General features: G+C 29.8%; 1 protein-coding gene across 1 annotated transcript in view; it reads right to left on the bottom strand.

The window, feature by feature from the left end:
- Window positions 1-932: 932 nt before the first annotated feature.
- LOC100165760 (zinc finger protein 271-like) overlaps window positions 933-26050 on the bottom strand; it is a 103278-nt gene continuing 78160 nt past the window's right edge. Inside the window, exon 3 of the mRNA XM_029485243.1 lies at window positions 933-3100. Within this exon, the coding sequence (XP_029341103.1) occupies window positions 2514-3100 (587 nt within the window). The 3' untranslated portion in view covers window positions 933-2513. The remainder of the gene's footprint in view (window positions 3101-26050) is intronic.

The following is a 26050-nucleotide window of genomic DNA, read 5'->3' as shown; positions in this document are numbered from 1 at the left end:
TGATCATGTTGCATTGCCATAAATGAACTTGCGGTAGAAATATAATAATATAAAATAATAATATCAGCGCACGCATTTGTTTATAATTAATCGTAGTTGGTCTATTTTTTTTAAACCGTTTATTCTATTATTTTGATTTGAATGCGCTAAATTTGATTTATGTGCAACGCAACGTAGTCACTTAATACCGTTTAATGTTATTTATAGTTCATCCCTTATTAGTTATTAGTACAAAGAGTTTATCATCGTTCATACATCTTGGCATATTCATAGGGCTGACTAAGCGCGAATAGACTTCTGAACAAAACTTTGGAACTATAATATATTATGCATACGATGTTTGTTAATTCAAATATAATTTTAGTATTTATTACACACCACGTAGTCCTATGAATAATATATAAAAAGATTTCATTAATGTAACACGCTATAACGGAATTTGTATTTGTTTTCAAACTCAAACATACAAGATACAACACAATATATCCTCCTTGAAACTTTTTTTTCGATAACGTGACAGTTAGAAATATTATGCTTTAGCGATGCTAAAATTATATTTTCTATACAGTAAATGTCCCATATTCATAAGGCCTGCAAAATTGTTTATAAATTAATATTATTTTTCTGATCGAAAAAATGCTCCTAAATCACGATTATAAACCGTAATTAATATTTATATGAACTCTAAAATTGGCCTTGAAACAAAAGTGCTAATAAACGCAAATCCCAGACTCTCTATGAGTATAGGGACTCCAGATAATATTGTCAAAGGGCAACTTGAGATTTCAAGAAGTTTTTGTGGCAATCAAAATGTATAATTATGTCATCAAAGAAAAGGACTACTACTAATAAGTACGACAATTCGAATCAACATAAATAAGAACATAATTTATTCACTACAAAAAAAAGTTAAAATTAATTCTTATCTGCCAGCCAGATATTATACTTCGTCCAAGGGTCGCCATTTTTTAACCCTCTGCCATATACAGTATGACTAAAAATCGTATCTACCTATATTGAATATATACAAAACGGTAGTATGTACCTACAGATGAATACCCTTCAATAAATTTTAAATTTCAATCGTCGATCCATGTGAACTAAAATCACTGTCCACGGAAGACCACCAAATTATATGTCCACGTGAAATTGATTTTTTCAGTTTTGTCCAAAATTTGGTACGATTACATTGCAGTCGATATCACAGCAAAATTAAAAATGTTTACAGTTACACACTGTATATGCATAGAAATTGCGCACAGTATATTATTATGTTTATTTTGTACTTCACGCCCGAAAACAAAAATCCACGCCGTATCGGATTGAAAAATATTCATGATTACGGTTTTGAAAAAAACCGTACGATTCTTCTCAACTGTAGAACATAAAAATTCACTATTGGTGTGTTTGAGTGCTCGCGTAGAAGCGACGACGGACGGTCGTATATATTTAATAATATGATGTATAGCCTATATAGGTACGCAATGCAGTGTTTATATGCGATTCGAGGCAAAGGCCGATAAATATAAACATAAAATAATGTATACCTACCTACGTTTACGACTTTTCATCACAACTCGCGCGCATTTGTCGGGTGCCCGTAATAATATTATGTATACACGCCAACCCTCGTCTCGGGACGTTTCTATTAAATGAGAAGTATTCATTACGCACAGACATATTCGAATTTTGATTAGGACTTTGGCGGTGGCAGCGTATACGGGAGACCGTATGCACATAATAATAATAATAATAATAATAATAATAATAATAATAATGATAATAATAATAGAAAATAACGTTGGCCATGATGGTAGTGACCAGTATTTTTGTCCATTATACGCCTCACTGCTGCGACTAAAAATTGTAATAAGGGCCCAAATATGAATACAGCAGAAATATTCGTTGAACATTTCAAGTATCTATTGTTTTCAAAATTATAACAAAAATAAGAAAATCGATTTTTTTCAAAAAGTATTTTTTTGTAAAATGTCCTATTTTACCATATTTTAAATTTTAAGTGGAATGATGAATGTATTGATTATTCAATGATAAAAAAAAATGCGTTGATGTCACGCCTCAAATGATAATTTTTGAACCAACAATACGATCAAAATTGATTCGTTCATATTAGGTACATAAACATCCCCATTCCCCTGGTGTGATGGGCTCCAAATATAATTAACTTGACAATATTTTTAAAATCCAAATTACACAATGTTTTCAATAAAAAATTGAAAAATGATTAGTATTTTAAACATTGAAAACCATACAAAATGTAGAATTTATTTATGCACATGGAAAATTGGCAATTTAGTATTGAGAAAAACTATGTACCTACATGAGAAAATTAACACTTTGACAGTGCTGTCATAATAATATGTTATCAAGGTTTATACTATTTTAATATGGCCCATGGATCATTTATCTTTGATCAATCCGATGAGTGTTCTATATGCGTTCGCTTGTGTGCCGTCAAACTGCCACTCTTACTAAACAACTTTTCGCATACATCAAGCGTATGGTTTTTCACCAGTGTGCGTGCGCTGATGAATCGCCAAACCACTACTTTGGCTGAACCAGTTTTCACATACATCGCATGCGTACGGATTTTCACCAGTGTGTGTGCGTCGATGTCCCGTCAAACTGCTATTGGTAGAGAATGACTTGTCGCATACATCGCACGCGTACGGTTTTTCACCAGTGTGTATGCGTCGATGTCTCGTCAAATGACTGCTTACAGAGAATGATTTGTCACATACATCGCATGGGTATGGTTTTTCGCCAGTGTGTGTGCGTCGATGTCCCGTCAAACTGCTATTGGTAGAGAATGACTTGTCGCATACATCGCACGCGTACGGTTTATCTCCAGTGTGTGTACGACGATGTCTCGCCAAATTGCTACTTCCAGAGAATGACTTCTCACATACATCACATGCGTACGGTTTTTCACCAGTGTGTATGCGTCGATGTCTCGTCAAATCACTGCTTACAGAGAATGATTTGTCACATACATCGCATGGGTATGGTTTTTCACCAGTGTGTGTGCGTCGATGTCTCGTCAAATTGGTACTTTTGCTAAACAACTTGTCACATACATGTGACATCTGCACCACTAATTCAATTTCAATTATTGTAATTAACTCGATAAATTAACTAAGTTCACATCATTCATACTCATATCACATTAAAATTGAATTAATAACATGCACGAATCACAGTGAATTATAATTTATAATATACCTACCTGATTTTTACATATTTTGTTATTAATTAATAATTATTATAAGTATTAAGAAGTTAACATACATTCAATTACAATAAGCTTAATTTTTTATTTTTATTTATGTACAATTTAATATTTATCATGAAATGTATTTATTAAAATTGACTTGATTGATGAATAAACTACATACGAATAATTAACTATTATTAATTATTTAAATTTGGCACAAATTAAAAATGTTATACGTACAAGATTGCGCAGATTACATAATGGCATAATAATATACTTTTATACGGTTTTGTGTAGTGTAAATTACACAAGGGCCCTCCTTAATATTACTAAACTGAATTAAATCTCTTTTCTAATTTCTGTTATACCTATAATAAATACAATACTTACATTTCATATAAACTAACGCCGCCACAGCGAATGGAGTGAATCTCCATCATTATCATGCATATTAGGTGCGTATACCTACAACACTTTTACCATGAATAATAAATCGAAAACGTGTCGGTAATTGCCCTGCCCAATAGACATATTACCTGAAAAATATCATGGGTTCGTCTATATGTTATAACTTATAGAGACTTGCATTATAATATTACCTATGGCGTGTTCAGCGTTTAAGAGCACTTTGAATCGAAACGAAATTACAACTATTACAAACCAAATTGTTTGAACAGGTAATGTCTACGAATTGCAACGGAATACAGTAGGTTGGCAGGAACTCGGTATAATATAATGTTGTGTACACACGTCACACATAAATTGAATAAACACGCAACAAGCTTGCGCTTTACTCGTAATGATTTTTATTATTTTTTTTTTTGATTTCAGATCTAATTGTATATAATATTTCGATTTAGTTGCACGGAATTATAGATATTATACAGATATAAAAATACTCGTCGTATCATATTATAATATTGTGATATTATACAAAATATTTTCAATATCTAGAAAATACAATTTTTAAAAACAGAACGGCCACGTTCATAGTTAGGTTTTTATACGTCATATTATATTATAATTTATAATTTTAAAATAAATTATTTCTGTTCAATATACAGTCATTATATTACAATACAACTATAATAATATCAGTTGTAGGCAATTAAAAAAATTAATACAAATTCGCTTATGTATCCCAGTTCTTAATTATGACAATACTGTTCGAATCGAATATTCGCTTTGAAATTGAGACATTTGTTGTGTTGTGAATGCCTTGCAGTGTTATTATAATATGTTTAACTAGAATATAATTATAATAATTATACTGTAGTAATTTATTTGTTATTTTCCTTTACTAATTACTAGAATTCAAGTAATATATAGTAACATAATATTATACAACCTAGTGGTTGTAGAATTCAAATTAAATTGCACTTGTGTTCGAATAATGATATACATTATTACATTATAGTGGCACTATAATAATAGTGCACAGTGAATACCAATTTGTGAACATTAACATTGTCCTACTATGATTTTTGAAGTTTACTCATAACAATAATTTTGTATTAAGTGCGTATTTGCTGTTAGCCCGGGACTTTGTTATTAATCACTTTAACAAACCAAAACTGGCATTTTTTTTTTTTAGTATAGTACAAATGGAAAATCGTATCTGACGTTAGCATATCGACATAAACCAGGTAATCATTTACATCACGTCCCAATCGTCATAACCAATAATTTGGTATTATGAAAATATTTTAGACGTTTACCCCAGGGTTAGCCGTTTGTCTCAATTTAGTACAATAAAATAACGAATTAGATGAAAAGTATCGTATGAATATTCCTCAATATTATAATAATTTATATATATATAGGTCGTATTAAAATTGATTTTGCGCCTGACGTAGATTTAAACGCAAAATTCATAAGTCTTAACAGCTATGGTATTAATGTATTATAACACACTATTGGTTATTAACTATTTACTACATACTTCGTAAAAACTTGATAAGGGATGTCAAAATTATTTTTTTTGAGAAAGGCAACATTTTTTATCGTTCCCCACTCTAAAAATAGAATATTCAGACGTCAGAATATGTACTTACGTAATTTCACATTTTATGAAATAGTTTGTAGTCATAATATTATTTTTTATGATTTTAAGTCATCGTTTCGTATCAGTGCAACATTAACACATATAACACTGAGAATATAAATTATAAGACAACAAAACATTCTCTTCATCGAAAATCAAAAACTACTTTTGTAATAATATTATGCTATTAACATCATAACCAACAAAATCTATTGAAATCAGTTATTTATATACAATTAATTCGGTTAATTCGATTATTTAATTGTTTCTTTATTAAGTATTTGATTTACCTATCCTTGAAGCGTACATCTAGGCGATACAAATTTAAAACGTTAACCTACGAAAAAGAAAATTATATACTACATAATTATGATGTAAATAATACATACGTATAATTAGATATTTTGGCATAATATTATAGGTGGGTATTCTATATTTCTACTGTAGGTTTATACATAGAAGCAAAGAAATCTAAAAGTAAAGTACCAAAATCGTTGTTACTGTTTGCATATTATACGAAAACACAAAAGTTCCGAACTATCAAACACTTTTGAAATATAAATAAAAACAAACTATGAACAGACCAATGATAATATTACTATATATTCAACTAAATTAATTAAATAACAATAATTTATAAAGCCACGATAATAATAGTTATAAATCATCATGTTTGTTTTATTTTAGGTAGAAGTAAATATCGTGGTAGAATATATTATGTGCAATATTGTGTACCTACAACTATATAGAACGATGTGTCTTATCTAAATCCTTTGCACGGTTAGGGTTCCTTGTGACGATTTATAGTGAGCAGCATGCCTTTGACCACTCCACTGCTACACAACAAGTAATAAATATTTTCCGCAACCGAAAATTCTAAAACCACCCATTGGGTGGACATCGTTATGTATTGACCTACGATAGTTTTAATTATATAGGTTATAATCCAGGGTACCTGTCATCGTGCACGAAAGTGAAACATAATATTTTAAATAGGTAGTTTATGTTATTATTGTACTGGAATAATCTTTTGACGTTAATACTACCTATATACAACGTGATAATGTTTTCATAATTATTAAATCCTAATTAAATCGCCTGAAAATCAAGTGTCTTCTGTAATTACAGATGGATTCTTCATTAAGGACCACGAGTGAAGATAGTAAGCCAATTCATAAACATTCTATCATACAAATTTAAGTTTAAGTTCCCTCGAATGAACGAAGCATAGCATTTAATGTCTAACTGTAGTTGAACATAATATTTTACTTTCGTGAGATCTCGTATGCCACACATTTTCAATTCACGAGCACTCAGAAAATGTATGTGGGTACTGGGTATAATTACCCCATTCAACGTTTTGAATTGGAAATCATAAATGTTTAAGTGGTAATGGCAATTAGTATTTAATAACGCGCACGTTTAAAAGCGTGTACAATATATTTTATATATACCAACAACTTTTCTGCGAGCTGTGCGCAGTTCATCAGACATTGTATTTCAGACGATATACCCATAATGGTGATTAATAATATGATGGAGACACTTCGATGATCATTATTGTGTCTAACGGTTCTAGGACGAGTTAGACCTCTCAAGTAAAACTTTGTGTAGGAACACAATTATACCTGGTAATAATATTTTAGGCATATCAATTATAAAATATAGTACCTCTATAATGTATTGGTGCGTAAATATAATATTGCCATTTCTGAAGTTACACGTCACCAAATGCTTTGGCTTTACTGATTTGCATCGGTGACAGACCACAGCCGATTTGGGTGCATGTTTTAGGTTCAAATGCTTAGAAAAAGTATGGTTTAGAATACAAAGATATTATTGTGAGAACATTTATATTTCAACAGTTTTATAAAAATTATTTTAGTAATGACCATGTTTCTAGACCACTTATCACTGATAAATTACCAGTAATTACGTGCCTATAAATTATAATTGTCAAAAAACTAGTTGTTAATTCATCAATACTTAATTAAATAACTATTATTCAATAAACTAAAGTAAAACAATTAAAATTAGTAAAATCAAAATAACAAATTATACATATATGTGAAAGGATAGTGGACTATTCTAATAATATTATGATAATATTATAAATTAATTTATGAAATCAACAATTTATATTTATCATTAAGATTTTAGACAATTATACGATGGTATTTTTTTTTGGAACTATGAAAAAATAATCACCAAAAAATGTATAATACGGGCAAAAAAAATTTTTACTATCAATATAATAGTGTAGATTATCTTAAAATTTAAAGATTTTATCGTTATAGAGTGCGTGTACACATATAAAATGATAAATTTATTTTTATTATATAAATATTTATTTAGTAAAAACCATAATTTATCTATTTAAATTTAAATTTAATACCCGTTTTATAATTGTTTTAAGTTTTAAGTAAAACTTAACTTATAAAATGAATTGTTTATTACTATGTATTTTATTTATATTAGTTGTATTATAATTTGTTAAAAATTAATCTAAAAATAACGTACATCAATTAGGTAGGTACCTTTATTAATATAACAAAATATTTTTTAATAAGATATTATTATTCCAAGACTCAATAACTCTGAGGCAATTCTAATATTAACACTAAATTATCACACGAGATAAATGACCACTTTAATCAACTTTAATAATGTATTACGTCTTAAACACGGGGTGTTTTAGCTTTTTTTTCTTTGAAAAGCGTTGTAGTGCTATACATTAGGATTTATTATTTTGTGTTTTTGTGTTGACCATCATAAAAAAAAGCCCTAAAAAAGTGTTGTCTACTAGTGTGAAAATGTTGTATATTAACTCTTAAATATGTCTTCGTAGAATCCTTATCCTGAAAAAAACAGTTTTTCCGTATAATCGTGCGAAAACCAATACTAATGAAATGGAATTGCTTGTAAAATGTATTTTCATTTTTATTAATTTTTCACTCAAGCTTAAAATTGAGTAAATCGGGTTCCTTTGAAAGCTGATGTGTGGCTTCCACTCGAACACTTGGCTGCTAATAATAATATTTACAATTATTTGTGTGCCGTTTCCGAGATAATAGGTCCTAGCGTCCTGTGGTGTGACGTGCACTGGTAAGACCCGAATAAATAAAACCAAAAATTCCACCTCCACTGCTGTATTGGCTGTTTTCAGTGACTCGCTTTCAGCGGCGAAAACATGATATAGAATAATACTTCGACAACTACCATTAGAATACAGTTCTTAATTAAAACATTCAATTGTACTTCAACGGCGTACAAATTGGTTTTGGAATGTTTAACAGCGGTTTTCAATTGTTAATTTCCACCCAACACTATTCAACAGACAATAAATTATTACTATTACAATTACTGTTATTGGCGTTATTGTTATTATTGTTGATTATTTGTTCAACAAAATATTTTTTTATATTTTTATACATCTTATTGATTAAACAAAAAAAAATTGAATTCACCTTTTGATATAAAATATAAATTAGATATTATGTATAATAACATTGTCCCAGTCTTCAATTTGGCCACACATTCCTCGCTTCCCTATCATTCCTTCTAATTCTCATTCAATTACTTGCTTTCTGTACACTCCAAAACAACCTCGCACAATCTGTGCAATTCCCTATCTTATTTCCAACCAACCGTTTTTAAGATTCCAACATCCCCTTCAATATCCAAAATACACACTTCACCCAACAAAAAAAATATTATATTCCCTATCTTATCATTATTTAACCACACAGGATATAATGTAGCCTAGTTCATACGCTGTAACATTAAATTTTTTTTTTCGTATATTATTAATTATGATATCATCATATCATATTAATATATATTATTAAATTATTATTTAATATTGTAATCTTGTGAATTTAAATTTATTATTTTAACTGTTGAGTTTAACTGTAGTAAAAAGTTTAAACAGGAATAAAAAAAAATAAAAAAATAGTGAATCAATTACGCACAGCCGGTGTTTTATTTATAACTTTTGAAATACTCGAAATTTAATCTGATAGACAGACACGATATCGGCACCGATCTCAAACTCTTAATGTTTTTAACAATATTCGTGCTATCATGTATTATTATAAACTCGTATAAGTCGAAAAATAATGCGATCATAACAACATAGATACATCACTATAAGAGTGGATATCATTGATTGGCGTTTTATCGGAAATCTAATACGATATAACGGTACTCATATATTTATAACTTTTTTAAGTGCACAGAGTATAAAATATATTATTTATTACTTACAAATATTACATTATACAGCAGGTAAACTATAAATTATAATATATAATATATTATGTTTTAAATTGCGATATTCAAGAAAACTAAAATTATAATAATAATTGATCGGAAGCAGTTTATCGTGCAGTTAAAGCATAATAAAGCTGGGGTTTCTTAAAACAACAAAGACTTACGAGTTACGATGTGTGTATAAATTATAAACGTATAACAATATATTGTATAATATAATATTAAATATAATAATATTTTGTTAGTGTACTGCTATTCTTAAAGATTAAATTACATTTCACGGAACAGAACGTCATGTAGGATTTTTCTCAAGATTCTACACGTGCAAATTTGAATTCAATTAAAACGAATTGAATTTCAGAAACGTCAACTAGTGTAATAATAATTTTATTATAATATAATATACTAATGCAGGTACTTTAATTAAAATTTTATATTTAATATTAAAAATGAAATTAATTACGTATGTTCTAAGCATCATAACACATAATAATATTATCTACCTAAGTCACGGTTAGCATGATAAATCGACACAATTGACGTTTAGTTAAACATATTTTAAATAAATATAATCATGCCCCAGGGCGGAATTTTAACTCTTATTAAATAATTCGCATCTTATTCAATGATATATACTTCGAAGTCCCTATTACAATTAACTATAATCTATGTTTAGTGATATTACTATGTACCTATTAGAATCTTAAAAAATATAGTATTATGTTATCTTCGTAAAAAAATGCATTCAAACAATTAAACCTTAAACTTGTTTGATTTAAATTATGCACGATGCAAATTAGGTTAAATAATCATAAAATAATAAAATTATATATAATTATTAGATATAAGGTATATGACGTGTATAACATTAGTCAGCAGAAGTTGTATGTTAGACAGAATGTTCATATCTGTATAAAGCATTAGAATCACAATTTATAACAATTTATGTCACAAGTTATTCATGTCAGCAGAGACGAGCATCATTCAAACTCACGATGTAGAAATCTAGACTTTTGAAGCCCCAAAAAAATAACAGTAAAACGTCTCGATTAATTATATTCACATATTGTACACAATTGTGCGAAAACGTCAACTTTCACATGATAACAATTAACAATATTATATTGTTATAATATATTGAGTATTTCAGGGTGATGTCCAATAATAATAAGTAAAAACATTAAATAAATAATATAATAGATGGGTGTTCTGCCGATAAATTGTTTTTATCAAAACGTGATGCATTTAATTGCATAACACCGCAAGAGAAAATATTATATTCCACAGCTAATTGTATTACCGACTAACTAGAATTCTGTGATTTATTGATTTTCTGTCAGCCAAATAATAATAATAATAATAATAATAATAATAACAAAAAGGTAAAACATGACTTGGAAATACGGGTAATACGAACGAGTGTGTCAAATTGTAATATAGCAGTCAATGAAACGTAGGTACATAATATTTTGTAATCAATAAAATGCGTGTAGGTTCAACGCGGGAAGAAAAAAAAAAAGAAAGCTTAAATTACGTGCGTATGGCGCTGAAATCCGTTTTCGAAGGTCCTTGGGTAGGTATGTAATAAATAATTTGTCATTTTGAAAAATAAAGATAAACGAGAGGTGGAACGCATTATTCCTAAGTCGAAGTGGGTGGAGTTCGGGAAACGACTGCTGCACACCACACCCGCACACTGCTGCAGCGCATAGAATTTTTTTTAAATTTTTCTCGTGGATAGTTGTTTTTAATTGAATTATATTTTGGTACTTATCCAATGTTATGCTATTTACATTGCACATTATATTTTTATTGATCAGCATGCGCCATATTCCGCATTCTCGTTATCTATGTTTGCTCAAACGCAAATAATTAAAAGTATTTTGCACTACACAAAAACTGAACAACAGACTAGAACGAACATTTTGACACAATCCTATCGCTGTAATAATAATATAACAGAGTACCAAGGCACTGGGCAGTCAATTAAAGATAATCTGGCGACAGTTTAAACGTAATTAACCCACCATCAAGAGAATATATTAATGTTTTTTTTCCTTTGCTTAAAAAGAACTGTAATAATTAGTATAGGTACCTACCTAATATTCATATTAAAGATTCTGTTGAAGTATTTAATAGACAACAGTTAAGTAATAATTTAAAGCGAAAGGTTGTAGAAGAACTTTATGTTAAACCATCAAAACTTATTCATGGAGCTTTATCAAAAGACATTCCAACATTGACAACTTATGATTTAACCTTGATTCGTAATAATATACACCACGCTCGGTCATCGACAATTCCAAAACTTCCAGATAACTTACCTGATTTACACAATATTTTATTGAATGAAAATATTCAGACTAACAGAGATGAACATTTTTTATTAGTGAATAACAACAAAAATAATATAATCATTTTTTCAACTATTACTAATTTAAATTTTTTAAGTGAAGTTGATACAATATTTGTGGATGGAATTTTTAAAAGTTGCCCAAAACTGTTTACATAATTTTTTACAGTCCATGGCTTGAAAAATAATAATTATATACCACTAGTATTTTTTTTACTTCCTAATAAAAATATAGATACTTATATAAAAGCATTTTCACATCTTAAATCTGATTTTCTAAAAAATAATATCAATTTTTCACCTTAAATAATATTTGACGATTTCGAATAAGCAATCCACTCACCTTTGTTAATCGTGTGGCCATCAGTTCAAATGAAAGGATGCATGTTTCATTTAGGTCAAAGTTGGTGGAGGAAAATTCAAACGGTTGGTTTAAGTCAAGTATACTAAAAAAATTCAGATATAAGTATTTTTTTAAAATATTTTTTTGGTCTCCCATTTTTAAAACCAGATGAAGTGGAGGATTGTTTTACTGACGATATTGTATCCATTTTACCCGAAAATGAAAAAGTACAGCAATTTTCCGATTATATATTAAATACATACATGAAGCCTGATTGTGACTTCCCGCCTTCTGTATGGGCAATGTACTCATGTTCTATAATTCGAACTACGAATAGTTGTGAAGCCTTCCAATCCAAGTTTACTCAGCACACCCGATATATTTCAATTTATAGATGTTTTAAAAAATGTACAAAAAGAAACTTATATTAAACAACGAAGTATTCATGTAATTAAAAACAGACGAATGATGGTATGTGAAAAAGAAAATTCACTAAGACAAAATATGGCAAAATATGAAAGTGGCCAATTAACCCGTCTTGATTATATTAAGAAAGCATCATTCAAGTTTTTACCAATTTTTTAATTTTATAATTATAACTTTTTTTATATATTTTTTTTTGAACTATTATATTATTAGCCTACACATTTTATTTTACTTACATCTAATTGCATAACAATGATAAAAAAACAATATTTTTAACCTACCGATAGTCGTAATTTGTTATCGACAGTCCTAAGTCTGTATGAAATGAGAAGGAAAATAATGTTTTTACGTTTGGACGCAATTCGGGTAGTTCTTAAATATGGTAGGGACGCAATTCGTGTAGTCATTAAATATCTTTGGGACGCAATTCACGTGGAAAAGGGATTTCGGGACGCAATTCATGTGCAGCGCTAATATTAGTTTATGAATATTTTATTTATTTCAAAAAATATTATTAATTTTATTTCGGAAATTTTTTTACTCGTTAACTTATTCAACACATTCAACACATACCTATAACTGCTGTAAGATAGAAGAAAAATTTGTTGGTTTACTCTCTTTTTTAATTTTAGATTCTGAGTGGAACGATGAAAGTATTGATTTTACAATGATGTGTGGTTTTTTTTTATTTTTTATTTTTTCGTCTGTGTACACGATAAGTAGTCGAAATAATGCTTCGATTTTCAACTTCAGTATCTTGTTCGATTGGAAAGTGAATATCGTTGGTGCATTGGGGAGGTCAAAATTTAAAATTCCCAGTAATTTTCAAAAGCGCCAAGAAAAGCCAAAGAAAAATTAAGGAAAAATGGGAATTTTTACGCAAAATCGATTTTTCGAATTTAAAATTGAATAACTATTTTGTAGTTAAAAATTTATAAAATGTTCAACTTTTATATCTAAGGATTGAAAATTTATAACAAGATTCCACGTAAATATTTAATTATGTTGCCAACAATTCTAAGAAATACATAAGCACAGTTTATTTTTAAGTTCAAATTTGGACGAAATTACATATTAAAAAACCTGGAATAACTATTTTAGTTATTTTGTTGTGATTGTATAATATTATTTGGGGGTACTTGAAACTTCTAAAGTAGACTATTATATATCTATGATAGTACCACGGTTTTTTGTTGATGTATAACGCGTTACCTAATGGATATTGTGATATGAATAATTTGAAAATTATTAATAATACTATAGATAAGTATACCTATAATATGTATGTCTAATATCTAGACTGACAAACCGTCTCCGCTCAGAATCGTTTTTCTTATACAGTGATATTATATCATTGAATTCAAATTTAATACTATCCATTATACAGTGACCCACTTGTAACCTACTGTACAGCAGAGCGACATACACTTACCCACCTTTTTTTATTTTAATATCCATTAAATTAATTTTGAAATAATATTCCACAAAATCGTTTGCATGGAGGAACTTGATAATCACAGGTAAATCATTTAGAAAAATAATTGATGAATTTTATTATAAATGTTTCGTACAATATGTATAAATAATTGAATGATCACACAAATCGTGTGATGACTCCATCGGTGCATTGTGCGCGTAGTTTTATAGTAAATACAAATATTAATAATATACTACACACAATTATATTATAATTTACAGATTAGCTGATGGAAATAACGTAAACATATAAATTATAATATTATTATTTACCTACCCTGTTACATAGTCAGTCCACTACTGGGCCAGTTAGAGGAATTTAGTTCGTTATTACGAAATTATACAGAAAGTGCGCCACTACAACTACTGTAACAGCTAAACGAAAAAAATTTAGAAACACACGTCATGTCGTCATAGGTACATATTTTAATTTATTCGCGTGTACCTACCTAAAATATTTCAACACGACCATTTCACATGAAATATTTCATACTTAAAACCCTATATACTGCTATCGCAGTCGGATGCTGTGCGGTGGTGGTGGCGGTCGCGATCAGTTTTATCTGTTAGGGACGAAAATGATTTAATAACTACTCCTACATAAGTATCGTCGGTCGCTATATAATATAACCGTAGCCGGTGGTGTATATATAAATACGGAATAACCAAGTAGAGATTTACTCAATCACCGGTGTAATAATAATAATAATAATAATAATATTATAATATCGTATAATACAAATATACAACATTACCTATAATAATATTCTCTCTATACGATAATATGTATTATACGTGTATGTTTTCCTACGGCGTACGAGTAGGTAGTAATAATAACGAGAAATAATTATTGTACATATTATTATAATATTTGTACTTCAGTTAACAGCCAGTGCATGTGATGTGTGCTCGTGAAGGGCCCAATACGCCTAATATGCGTACCTATCACAAGAGGTTGTAGTACGTACTTGTGTAGATCATATTGAATATTATTATATTATTCCAAAGTCCAAACACACGATTTTATTGTGATATTTGTGTGTGCGGCAAACGGTCGGTTCCGATGTAAATATGTTGATTATATTATTATTATTATTATAACAATACACAGTGGGTTAAGCTCGCCCGCTTGTGGCCTTCAAGGTGCTAACCGCGGCAACAGCACAAAAAAAAAATCTGCTGTATAAATTAATATTATAATACCTATAAAAAGAGATAATAATGTATCACCATTGTATTGCCACGAATCTTTTGAAAAACTTGAACTCGGCGATATATTGTTTAGAATTATTTCACGGACGAGATGTTGCGTGTTAACGAAAATAATATTATCTATCTAGAGAACTACATTATGTTTTTAGAATGGACCCACTTAACCACTTAACCGAATTAGATTACAGAATGTGTTGAAAACGATTATGTGTCTCCATCATCGCCTCCTAAACATTCAACATAATATGAATTCGACCGGACGTATAATATTCGTACATATTCAAATTGTATTGAATGACACATTTTTTTTTTGTTACAAAAAGCAACCTTACTTTACTGATCCATAATTTATTATATAATAGGTATTGACACCTACGACCGTCGTACGTTGTGTTCGTGTGCTCGATAATAGATAAATTTATTTTACCGTATTATAAGCATTTTACGGAGATTAATTACGTGATAGTTTCAAGTAATTATGCTTTACGACAACAACATGTGAGTTTCGCAAGTATGTGGTAGTTATGTATTTTATTGTTCGTAATATTTAGAAGTTTCAAAGCACCCGCCGATCGCAATTTACGACGGATATTTAACGACCTTTATTTGCAGAAGTTAAGTTAAAATATTTGAATCGCGGAAAGTGTTTTATATACAAATAATAATTAGAATTTTCAAATAATCAATTTTAGGGATTGGTTGGCTCCTGTAGTTCCGGTATACGAGACTCCATTTTTTTTTTTATATGAACTGATAAAAATATTATAGCTTATTGTCATGGCATAATATTTACTTTAGGTACTGTTTTTTCTTAATTATTGGTTTTTTTTGGTTGTACCTATTGGTAATGGAGAATTTTTATTTTATCAAATAGAACTAATTAGCATAAAACACATTACATTTTTTTATCCTTTGTAGGTTTAATCACCGATGTCTGTTGCGTTTCCGAATAATTGTCACACAACAAACCATGGACAAGGGTAAAATCAAAAATCCTCTATTTATGGCTTAGAGTAACTAAGTATCAACTCTCCCTGACTTAGTTTTAGTATGAACAACAAATTGATAATTTTTCCAAATTGAAATTGTTTGATGATTTCCAAAGTTATACATATTTAGAACAACGATAGTAAATTTAAGTTATATTCTTTAAAAGTATTATCGCTGGTTACGTGATCAATGTGATCGTGGTACTGAGAAGTTTTTAGATGGAACGTCGCTCACAAACATATTGTTAATATAATATTTTAATAGAACTCGGATAGTGTAGGAGATTATAAATGGGAGAATGTGCCTGTTTGTATTATACGCTTCTGCAGATTGAATCTATCTACAAACTCAATTCATACAATACATTTGATCTTACATATAAAATGTATTGTGAAGTACAACAGTGCATAATTATTAGTTTTATTTCAATTTATAACTACAATAATTTTATTTTTATTTTACAATTCTAGTCAAATTAATTAGATATAATTTTATATAGTATAACGATAAAAATATGTACAGTTACTAGTTAGTAAATGAACATAGCTGACTAATACGGAAGGAAAAACGAAGCATTGGTATTTCTAATTATAGCATGATACGAATAATTGGAGAGGTAAGAAAATAAGTAGAGGAATAGAATGTTATATTATGTAAAGGAATAGAAAAACAAGTGGTGACAAGAGAATTACAATGTACATGAGATAGTAATTCAAGTCAGTCGATCTTAGAAGAAAGAAGGTTGATTAGAAATGAAATATTTACCGAGCGTCTATGACCCACAAGACTATTCACGGAACAAATACATTGTTCTGAGGATAGATGTAAGGGGGGGGGGGGGAAATATATTATGTAGCTTATGCACAGTATATCGAAGGAATTTCCACCGCAGTACCACTTTCTTGCGTGCACGATATGAGCAGTATCGGAAAAAGGCATCCAAAAAATAGAGCCATACTCGATGATAGGGTGAACCATATTATGGTTTAAAAAAACATTAAGTGGAGTAATCAATTCAAATTTGGTAGATACATGATGAATGAATCCTATAAGTGTGAATACTTTACAAAACACACTTTGAAATAATTGGAAAGGCACTGAGTCTTTGTCTGAGTAAATCCAAAGTTTTTATTGGGTCATTTAGAATTTTTACAGCAATATTAATAACGGAACAATTTTAATTAATAGGTGTATTATGCGAAAATAAGTTATAAACGAGCTGTTAGATATAGATATTCAGTAGCAGATCCAATATTTCTTCCCGGGCTACTAGAGGTTAAACGTAATTTAGAGTAGCTAACAATCGTAAGTATATTGAAAACTGAAGAAGACTTTCATATCATTGGCAAAGATTAGATTTTTTTCTTTCTGTAGAAGACGTGGCTGAGTTAGCAAAAAAGACAATCAGTAATGAAGAGATTAAAGAAACTCGAATAACGCTAGAATATAAGAAGGTTAGTAATGATCATAGTATAGCAGAAAGAAAATTTACCCATTGTACTGTATTGGTATGTCGGTTAGTAATCGGTTAAAATGAAGCCACGAGAGAAGAGGTTTACCAATACCTATGATATACAATCTAGAGATAAGGTTATTGTGACCAACGCAGTCAAAACAATAAGTGTAACTAGTGTAAATCATAAAAGGAATCGACAATACCTATACCTTATGCGCATGAAAAAAAGGATACACAGAAAAAGCGAAGTCGCTGTACAAGTGAAAAATACCAGGGTTAAAACAATTAGTAGGTCATAGGAATTTATGATCCAATAGTTTAGCCTCAATTCCCGCAAACAGAATTCAAAAATATCTATAGGGTACTGAGTACTTTAAGTAACTGAGTTGTAGAGTATACCCCGTTTTTTTAGACTCATTATGTAAGATTGCAAAATAAGGTAACCGTTAATCTGCCTGGATGATAACCATGCTGATCATAAATATTAACATGATATATGGTGATTGAAACGCAAATTGAGCACATGTATATCAAATAATTTAGGTAAGTGTCGTAGAACAGTAATAGGACGGTAGTTTGTGACATCTGTAAGATCACCTGATTTCAGAACTAGCAAAATTTATACGACTTTTAGAATGGACGGGGAGATATCATGAAGCGATTGAACGCGTAAATAGAAGACGTAGAGGCTTAGCTAAAACGTTACAAAGTTCGTACAAAAATACCACACTGGCCCACCGACTTGATATTGCGGAGAGCATAAGCCCCAAGGTAAACATCATCATTCAAAAATGGGCATTGGAAGAGAGATTAAAGTTTTCGATAGAACGATAATGTTGTATGCACATTAAACTGTCCATTTTATTCATTTAAAATATTCATTGCCATTAATATACCTATTCTAAAGAAATATTATTCAACACATTAGCTATCACATCGTGATAAGAAGACATTATAACATTAAAGCCGCATATTAATCGTTGTTTATCTATGCTTATATAATTAGGCAGCTGTTAATTACGTCGTGTTAATATTTAATCATTCAGCCCAGTAGGCACCAGCCTCAAAATATGTAATAAATCATAATACTACGTGACACTAATTCTGTGCGAGTTAATACATTTTTTTGGGAGGGTGCAGTTCTCGAAACAACGTGTAAATTCTGTTTACTAATTTGATTTTTTTTTTTTAGACTGAGCGGAACAACGAACGTATTGATTTTACAATGATGTGTGTAATATGTGTGTGTGTGTGTGTGTGTGTGTGATTTTTTTCTTTCTGTAAACATTTTTTTCCAGTACAATAATGCTTCGATTTTCATTTTGAGCAGCTTTTCTGATGAGAAAGTGAATATAGTTGTTACTTTTAAGAACTCGAATTCGAAAATTCACAGCACTTTTCAAAATCAGCGAGAATAACTAAAGAAAACCCGGGAATTTTAATCAAAAAAATTTGACAAAAAAAATTGATTTAGCATTTTTTATGTAACTAAACAACTAATAACCATAGATGCTTTAAATTTTCACTGGATGTTTATATTACCATTTTCCATACATATTATATTTTCAAAATATGTTTCAGGTCTTTTTGAGCTATAGGCTGACAGTTCATCTCCGTTCAGAATCTGTTTTCGTATACAATGATATTATATAATAGTTGAATTAAAATTGAACACCATCCATTACAGTGACCCATTTGTGCACTACTGTATCCAGCAGAGCGGTATCCACTTTTTTTTGTATTTAATAACATACTTTATACACTTAATGGTTTTCTCAGTAATTGATTTTGGGGCTTTTTTCTGCAGCTTTTACGATTTCTGTGGAGCCCTACCTGGTCACCGCAATTTTCATCAAATTATTTTTATCACAACTATACGATCGGGATCAATAATAAATTGTATTAATATCACGACGATCACGTCAACCACGAACACAACGCAGAGCGGCGGCGTCTCACGATATCGACACTCTAAAACAATTTAAGAATTTATAATAACACTGACCTGTATGATTGACGCATAGCAATGCGACAGCCAGTCGTATAACAGCTCGTCCGAACACGCGACCGTCCATTTTTCCGATGTGATCGCGAGCGTACTCTGCTCAAGTAGCCGTTCGGGTTGCACGTCACTTAAGTACCGACATTACGTCGTCGTGCACGCCAAGATATTGACACCGCTCAACCAAGCGAATAACTGTAAACACAAAAATATATGACCCGTGATGAGCGTAGTTACGATATGTACCTATCATTATTATTATTATTATTATTATTATTATTATTGTTGTTGTTGTTATTGTTATTATTTTCGTTGTCGTTGTTGTTGTTGTTGTTCTGAAATGGATCTGTGGCACACTACGTGAGACGAACGAATAAAATCAAAGAATTTCTATGTTAGGTTTTTTTTTATAACAACAACTCAGAACGGATATTTTCGGCCCATTTATGGAATTTTTCCTGAAGCTGGGTTCTTTGCTTCAGGTTAGGTATGTGTCCCTAACAAATACTAATGAGTTGAAGTTTTGGCAGAATAGTCTATAATATATTATTGGTGTTATGCCACAATTTATATCAAAACAATAGGTATACATATAGGTAAATTGTCTGTCTTATTTTCGACTGATACAATCTACAGAACATGGATACATTTATTTGTAAGTATTTTAATATAATATTATCTATTTATTATAGTCGTAGCATAGCTGTTATCGTTTTTAAAATATTCACATTATGTGAGTCACATGTACAGATATGGAAAAGTCAATATGGAAAATGTAAAAACTAACTAGTTCATTTGTACACATTGTTTTGTAATTGTATTAAGATTTAAGGCTACCACTTTTATAAAACCCTATACCTCGTTACACAGGAACATTGTATAACATGAGTACACGCGATAACGTTTATTAAATATTTTACTACAGTGCAATTTTTTTTTATTGTTGTTTATACACATTTCAGTCACTGTACATCATATTATTACTATCTACCATTTTTCCCATGAAGCCAGAACCTAATTTCACTTGAACCAAATGACAACCGGACGTTATTGATAACAAGACACACTGTTAAGACCACTGTACTTTTTTTAGATACACACACATAATATACCAGCCAAGCATCGGATTGTCGTATCCTATATTCTTCGCCATGTAAACTGTCCACTCAGGTCTGACTTGTGGGCCATGGAGTGAAAAAAAAATAAAAACTATATACACTTAAAACTGATATTTACACTAACCGATTCGCGTGCTGAACATACCAACAACGATTATTTAACGGTAGAGACGACTAATAACTATACTAGACGGTCAGGTTTAGAACATTTTACCAACACTTTTTTTACATAGATAGCTACACAAAAGCACCAGACACGTGCAAGTGTACACCCGATGTATTTACCTTTGAAAACAATGGAGGAGTAGCGAACTGGCCGATACGCGTGGTTCGGCGGCCGTTTCATGCAAAATTACCCTTTTGAACAAACTTATCAACAAGATAATTATAGCCGTACAATGGTGTGTATGGACACTGGACAGTGTAATAATATTATCGTACGATATTCGTGCTTAAACATAATATCGGTCGAACGTTCGGGCATCGGCCCATCGAGAAATGACCAACTACCACGCACCCTTGACCGCACCCGAGCTCAACTTGCAGATGTTACGATTGCACAGCTTTGTTCCGATCGGAATCCCATATTATATAATTATATTGTAATACTGTTTTTGTCCGAATAATAATGGCGCGTGTTAAGCGTATTAGCCGCCGTTTCGCAAACCGACGGGACTTCACCGCATTTCGAGGCTTTTTGCATTGCTTTGTTTAAAGTTTCCTTGTTCCAAGCTGATTGCTTTTTGCAGGGAGTATAACGTGGAGCCCAATTTGGTTCATGAGTGAGGATTTTTTTGTTTAAAAAGAGATTGGTCGAGGTTTCGAGGGATCTACCTATTATATTTTAGTATTTTACATACGACACAGACGCCATCGTGCTTTAATAATCGATATCGTGTTTTATTTTTTTGATGTCGTATTGCGATATACGAAAAAATACCGATATCGATTTAAATTTGTACATAATTATAACAAGTTACATTTTATATAATTTAGTTTATTAAAAGCATATTTAAGATATAGAATACATATTACATTAATATATTATGAGTGTAAATTAATTATCAATTATAAATTATTTTTTACTAACTGAATAGTATTCATTCATCATTGAATATTTATTCATTTATTTATTTAATAAATTGTATTATTTAATCAAAATATTTCTTCTTTGAGCAGTTTTTCCATCAATGTTTCAGAAGATCTTTGGATTTGAAATATGAATTCAGAAATAACAGTTTATTTTAAATCATATTGTAAAGGCGTATAGCTGACATATTCTCACCCAATAATAACTACTTTTGGGAGGATTTATATTAACTCTATTTGCAATTCACCACAATTCATCACATTTTACACTGAGGCCATATTGATTCTATTTGTATACATAATGGTCATAAGCTACCTGGTGTAAACCATCAGTCTAAATTCATTATCAAAGCTACTTTACTCGTCTTCGGTATATTATAATATTATTTGATTGCCATTTAAAAACCATTTTTGTATGTGAATTTTTCGAATTTTTATATTTTACTGTCAAGATTCGATTAAGAAATTGCGCACAACATAATATAATGAAATTAAGACAATAACATTTTAGTAATATATTTTTAATATTATTTTCATCAACAGGTAGCATTTACGACGCAATTTTATTCTAAAATCTTAAACATTAAGTCCAATCAAACTAAATATTTAGGTCAACTAAAGAGAAATATTTTAGTTATCGGTGTACATTTTTTTATTGTATATCGAATTTTAACAGGAATTTCGGTATGCTTTCAAATAATAAAACATGTTAAATTATTTTAATGACACGCTCATTGTTGTGATAATATGTATTTATATAGGTATATAAATAACATGAGAAAAAACCATTTTTTTTTTTCGTTAAAAAAAGCAATCAAAACTTTATTCGAAATCTAAATCAGACTGCATTGACCTTAAAGGGCTTTGTGCGATTTAGTACCTTAAAAAAGGGGGCAATTTATTAAACGAGAAAAAGATTTATATTTTTACTTTTTATTTCGGTTGCGCTTTTAAATGTTTTCTTCGATGCTTTTAAAAATATTAACTTTACTTGCGCACTTTGCGAGCAAAATACACTGTTCCGTACGGATGCAAAATAAATATCTGATGATGGTGCTTTATTGGACGGTAGGGTACTACCTTTATATATATACAGAAACAATGGCTCTCCTAGAAATCGATTGTTCCAAGATAGGTGTTAATGGCGCAACGCATTAAAATTCATTGGTGGCGAAACGAATATAACACAATATACCGTATTAAACGAGCAGACGTAGAATCTTACGGTATATATTATTATTTTTGGAGTAATTTTACTTGTGAGAAAGGGATAATGATGTGTGTGTGTGTGTGTGTACGTGTGCAAGGATACAAGTGTATATTATAATGTTTATCATGCGTATATAATACTAAACCATCAAAAGACATCACTATCAAAACTGTCGGATGGCATTACAGACCGTTATTATATATTGTAATGACCTAGAAACGAAGAATAGAAAGCCCCTATTTGATAAGTATGGATATCAACTAGGACATACTTTCGATTCGAACAATGATATAATACTGTATTATTGTGCACGGTTTGAAGCAACAAAGCATTGAAACAATAGAAATAACGTAATAATTTAATAATAGATTAAATTAAAAGGCAATGTGATACGATTATTACACATAAATAACCAAAGTTTCGGAAATAGACTAATTATCTATATTATTTTTTATAGTAATATCTCATTATTGTTCGAAAATTACGTTTACAGTTACGACACATATAATATTTTAGTATAATTCTACGTGTTAGATGAACAACTATTTAATCAAAAATTATAAGATTTTATTCCTCTTTTCGTGTTATTGGCAAACATATATTCCATCGACCATTATAAGTATTATTAACTAATTGATTCTTTAATGAACTACCTATAATGATTATTGACGACTAATAAATACTGCAAGCAAGTAACTTGTGAAAATATTTATTATTATTATTAATACATTTTATGTATGAGAATAATGGTCGAGTAACTTATAAAATACCATCATCGACAATACTCTTTTAAATTATATACTTTTTTTTTAAATTATAAAATCTTTAAAAACTTTATTTAAGTAGCATCAGAGATGTATTTTCTGAAATTGTGGAATCATATCCGTAGAATTAATGATAATTTCCAGATTAAAAAAAATAACGGAAAATTCGTTCTAGATTTTAAACCCAAAAATGAGTCCTGAATTTTTGTCATTATTAAAAACAAATCGCAAAAAATATTTTTTAATTTATAATTTTAATAAATCTATTAATTTTGCAATATAATAATTATTAAACAACAAAAATCCACAAATTTCATCAATATTCCCCAAGATCATTCCTGGTAATCTAACTAAAAGACTCAAAAATGTCAAAAAAATGAATAAGAAATCTCTTAATCTTATGTGTTAAGTGTACCTATGAATTTGATCCAGTCAGTGCTTTATGGCATAATTTCCAGTACTTTATCTTATAATAGGGAAAAATTAACGAACAAATCTGAAAACCAGCAATATTTAGGAAACACCAATTTAAATTTTTGGTGTAATTTAAAATTGAATTATAGGTAGAGCATATTTGAAACTTTAAAAAAAATGTCTTATCTGTTTTAATAACATGGTAGGTATGGTTTTAAAAATATTTTACACATTCAAGCTATTTATATAGTATTTTTAAATTGTTGACTTTTTCGTATTTTTCGATATATTTTGTTAATAACACTTTTTTAGATGACGTGCTAAAAGCTATTAAAAATATCAAAAACAATATCGAATGTAACATAATTTTTCCGAGTCAAAAAGTTTGGAAATGTAATACAAAGTTACTCATAGATTATTCTTACAGCAGTTTAAACCATTGAATATACAAAGTTATACTTTTATCGTATAAACTTTGGAATTTAAATTTTTACGAAATACGTCCTGATCACGAAAATGAGTAAATTGTTTTGTAGTTAAAATTGGTAAAGCTGATGTTTTTAATATTTAATAAATAAGATATTAAATATAAATATAAAGCATTTAAATAAATTACAATGTTTCGCATAGGTTATTCTTACTGTAATTAAAAAATATCAAAAAATATTTATGAACAATTTTTTTTTAATATACATTGTAAATCTACAAAATTGGATGATTGAACGAAAAATAATAATTGTACGCGCGTGGTACCTACTTGTTATGAATTTAACATGTCAATAATTGGGTAATTATTGCAGTTACCTGCTCGATTGTCAAGTACGCTGTTTGAAAGATGCTATACAGTAGAGTGAATTACTTAGGGGTTTTCCAATGATTTTCATATTCTATTGTAGTTGCAATTTGTTCTATATAGTATCTACCTGCCTACCTACCTACATTATTCACCATTCATAGCATGGCTGCGAGATTATACGTTGCATGTATAATAAAACATTATAAAATATAACATCGCATCGCCATCCCATCACAATACTATATAATATAATCACAACTTTTTTGAGACGAAGAATTCGATTTTTATGATACTTAACTGACTGGTATGAAAATTGTTTTTACTTTTTTTTTTTTACATAACTAATACGCTTATGCATGTATATAGTGAATAAATAAACGAGAATGCCATTACCGCCGCGGAAGTTATAAATGTCGGTGCGCCACGTTCTTCCTGAATTACATTCCGACGCGCGTACCGGGACAAAACGTAAATAGGTATATTTATTTAAAAATATATATGTGTGTGTGTGTATATATATTCATCTATTCCACAGAAAGATAGGGAGACAGACGGATGGACAGGCAGGCAGGCAGACAGACAGACAGACAGACAGACAGACAAACGCGTCGAGGCAGTCCATGTATATAGTAATATGGTAAGTACCTGGATAAACGGCTAAAGAAATCGCCGTCGTCTGCGAGTTGGTTTTTTTCTGCTTTTTTTTTTTATTTGCGCGAGTAAATATGTAAATGGTGACGTTGTCTTCTTGGGCTCAGACGTTTCTGCAAACGCTCTCTGCGAAACTTGACTGTACATAAAAATATATACTTGTGTAACATCATAATAATATAATGTATATACCGTAGTG

This window comes from Acyrthosiphon pisum, chromosome X, assembly GCF_005508785.2.
Source record: "Acyrthosiphon pisum isolate AL4f chromosome X, pea_aphid_22Mar2018_4r6ur, whole genome shotgun sequence".
Taxonomy (NCBI): Eukaryota; Metazoa; Arthropoda; class Insecta; order Hemiptera; family Aphididae; genus Acyrthosiphon; species Acyrthosiphon pisum.
Note: the sequence above shows the minus strand (reverse complement) of the source record. Positions and strands in the feature narration are given on the sequence as shown.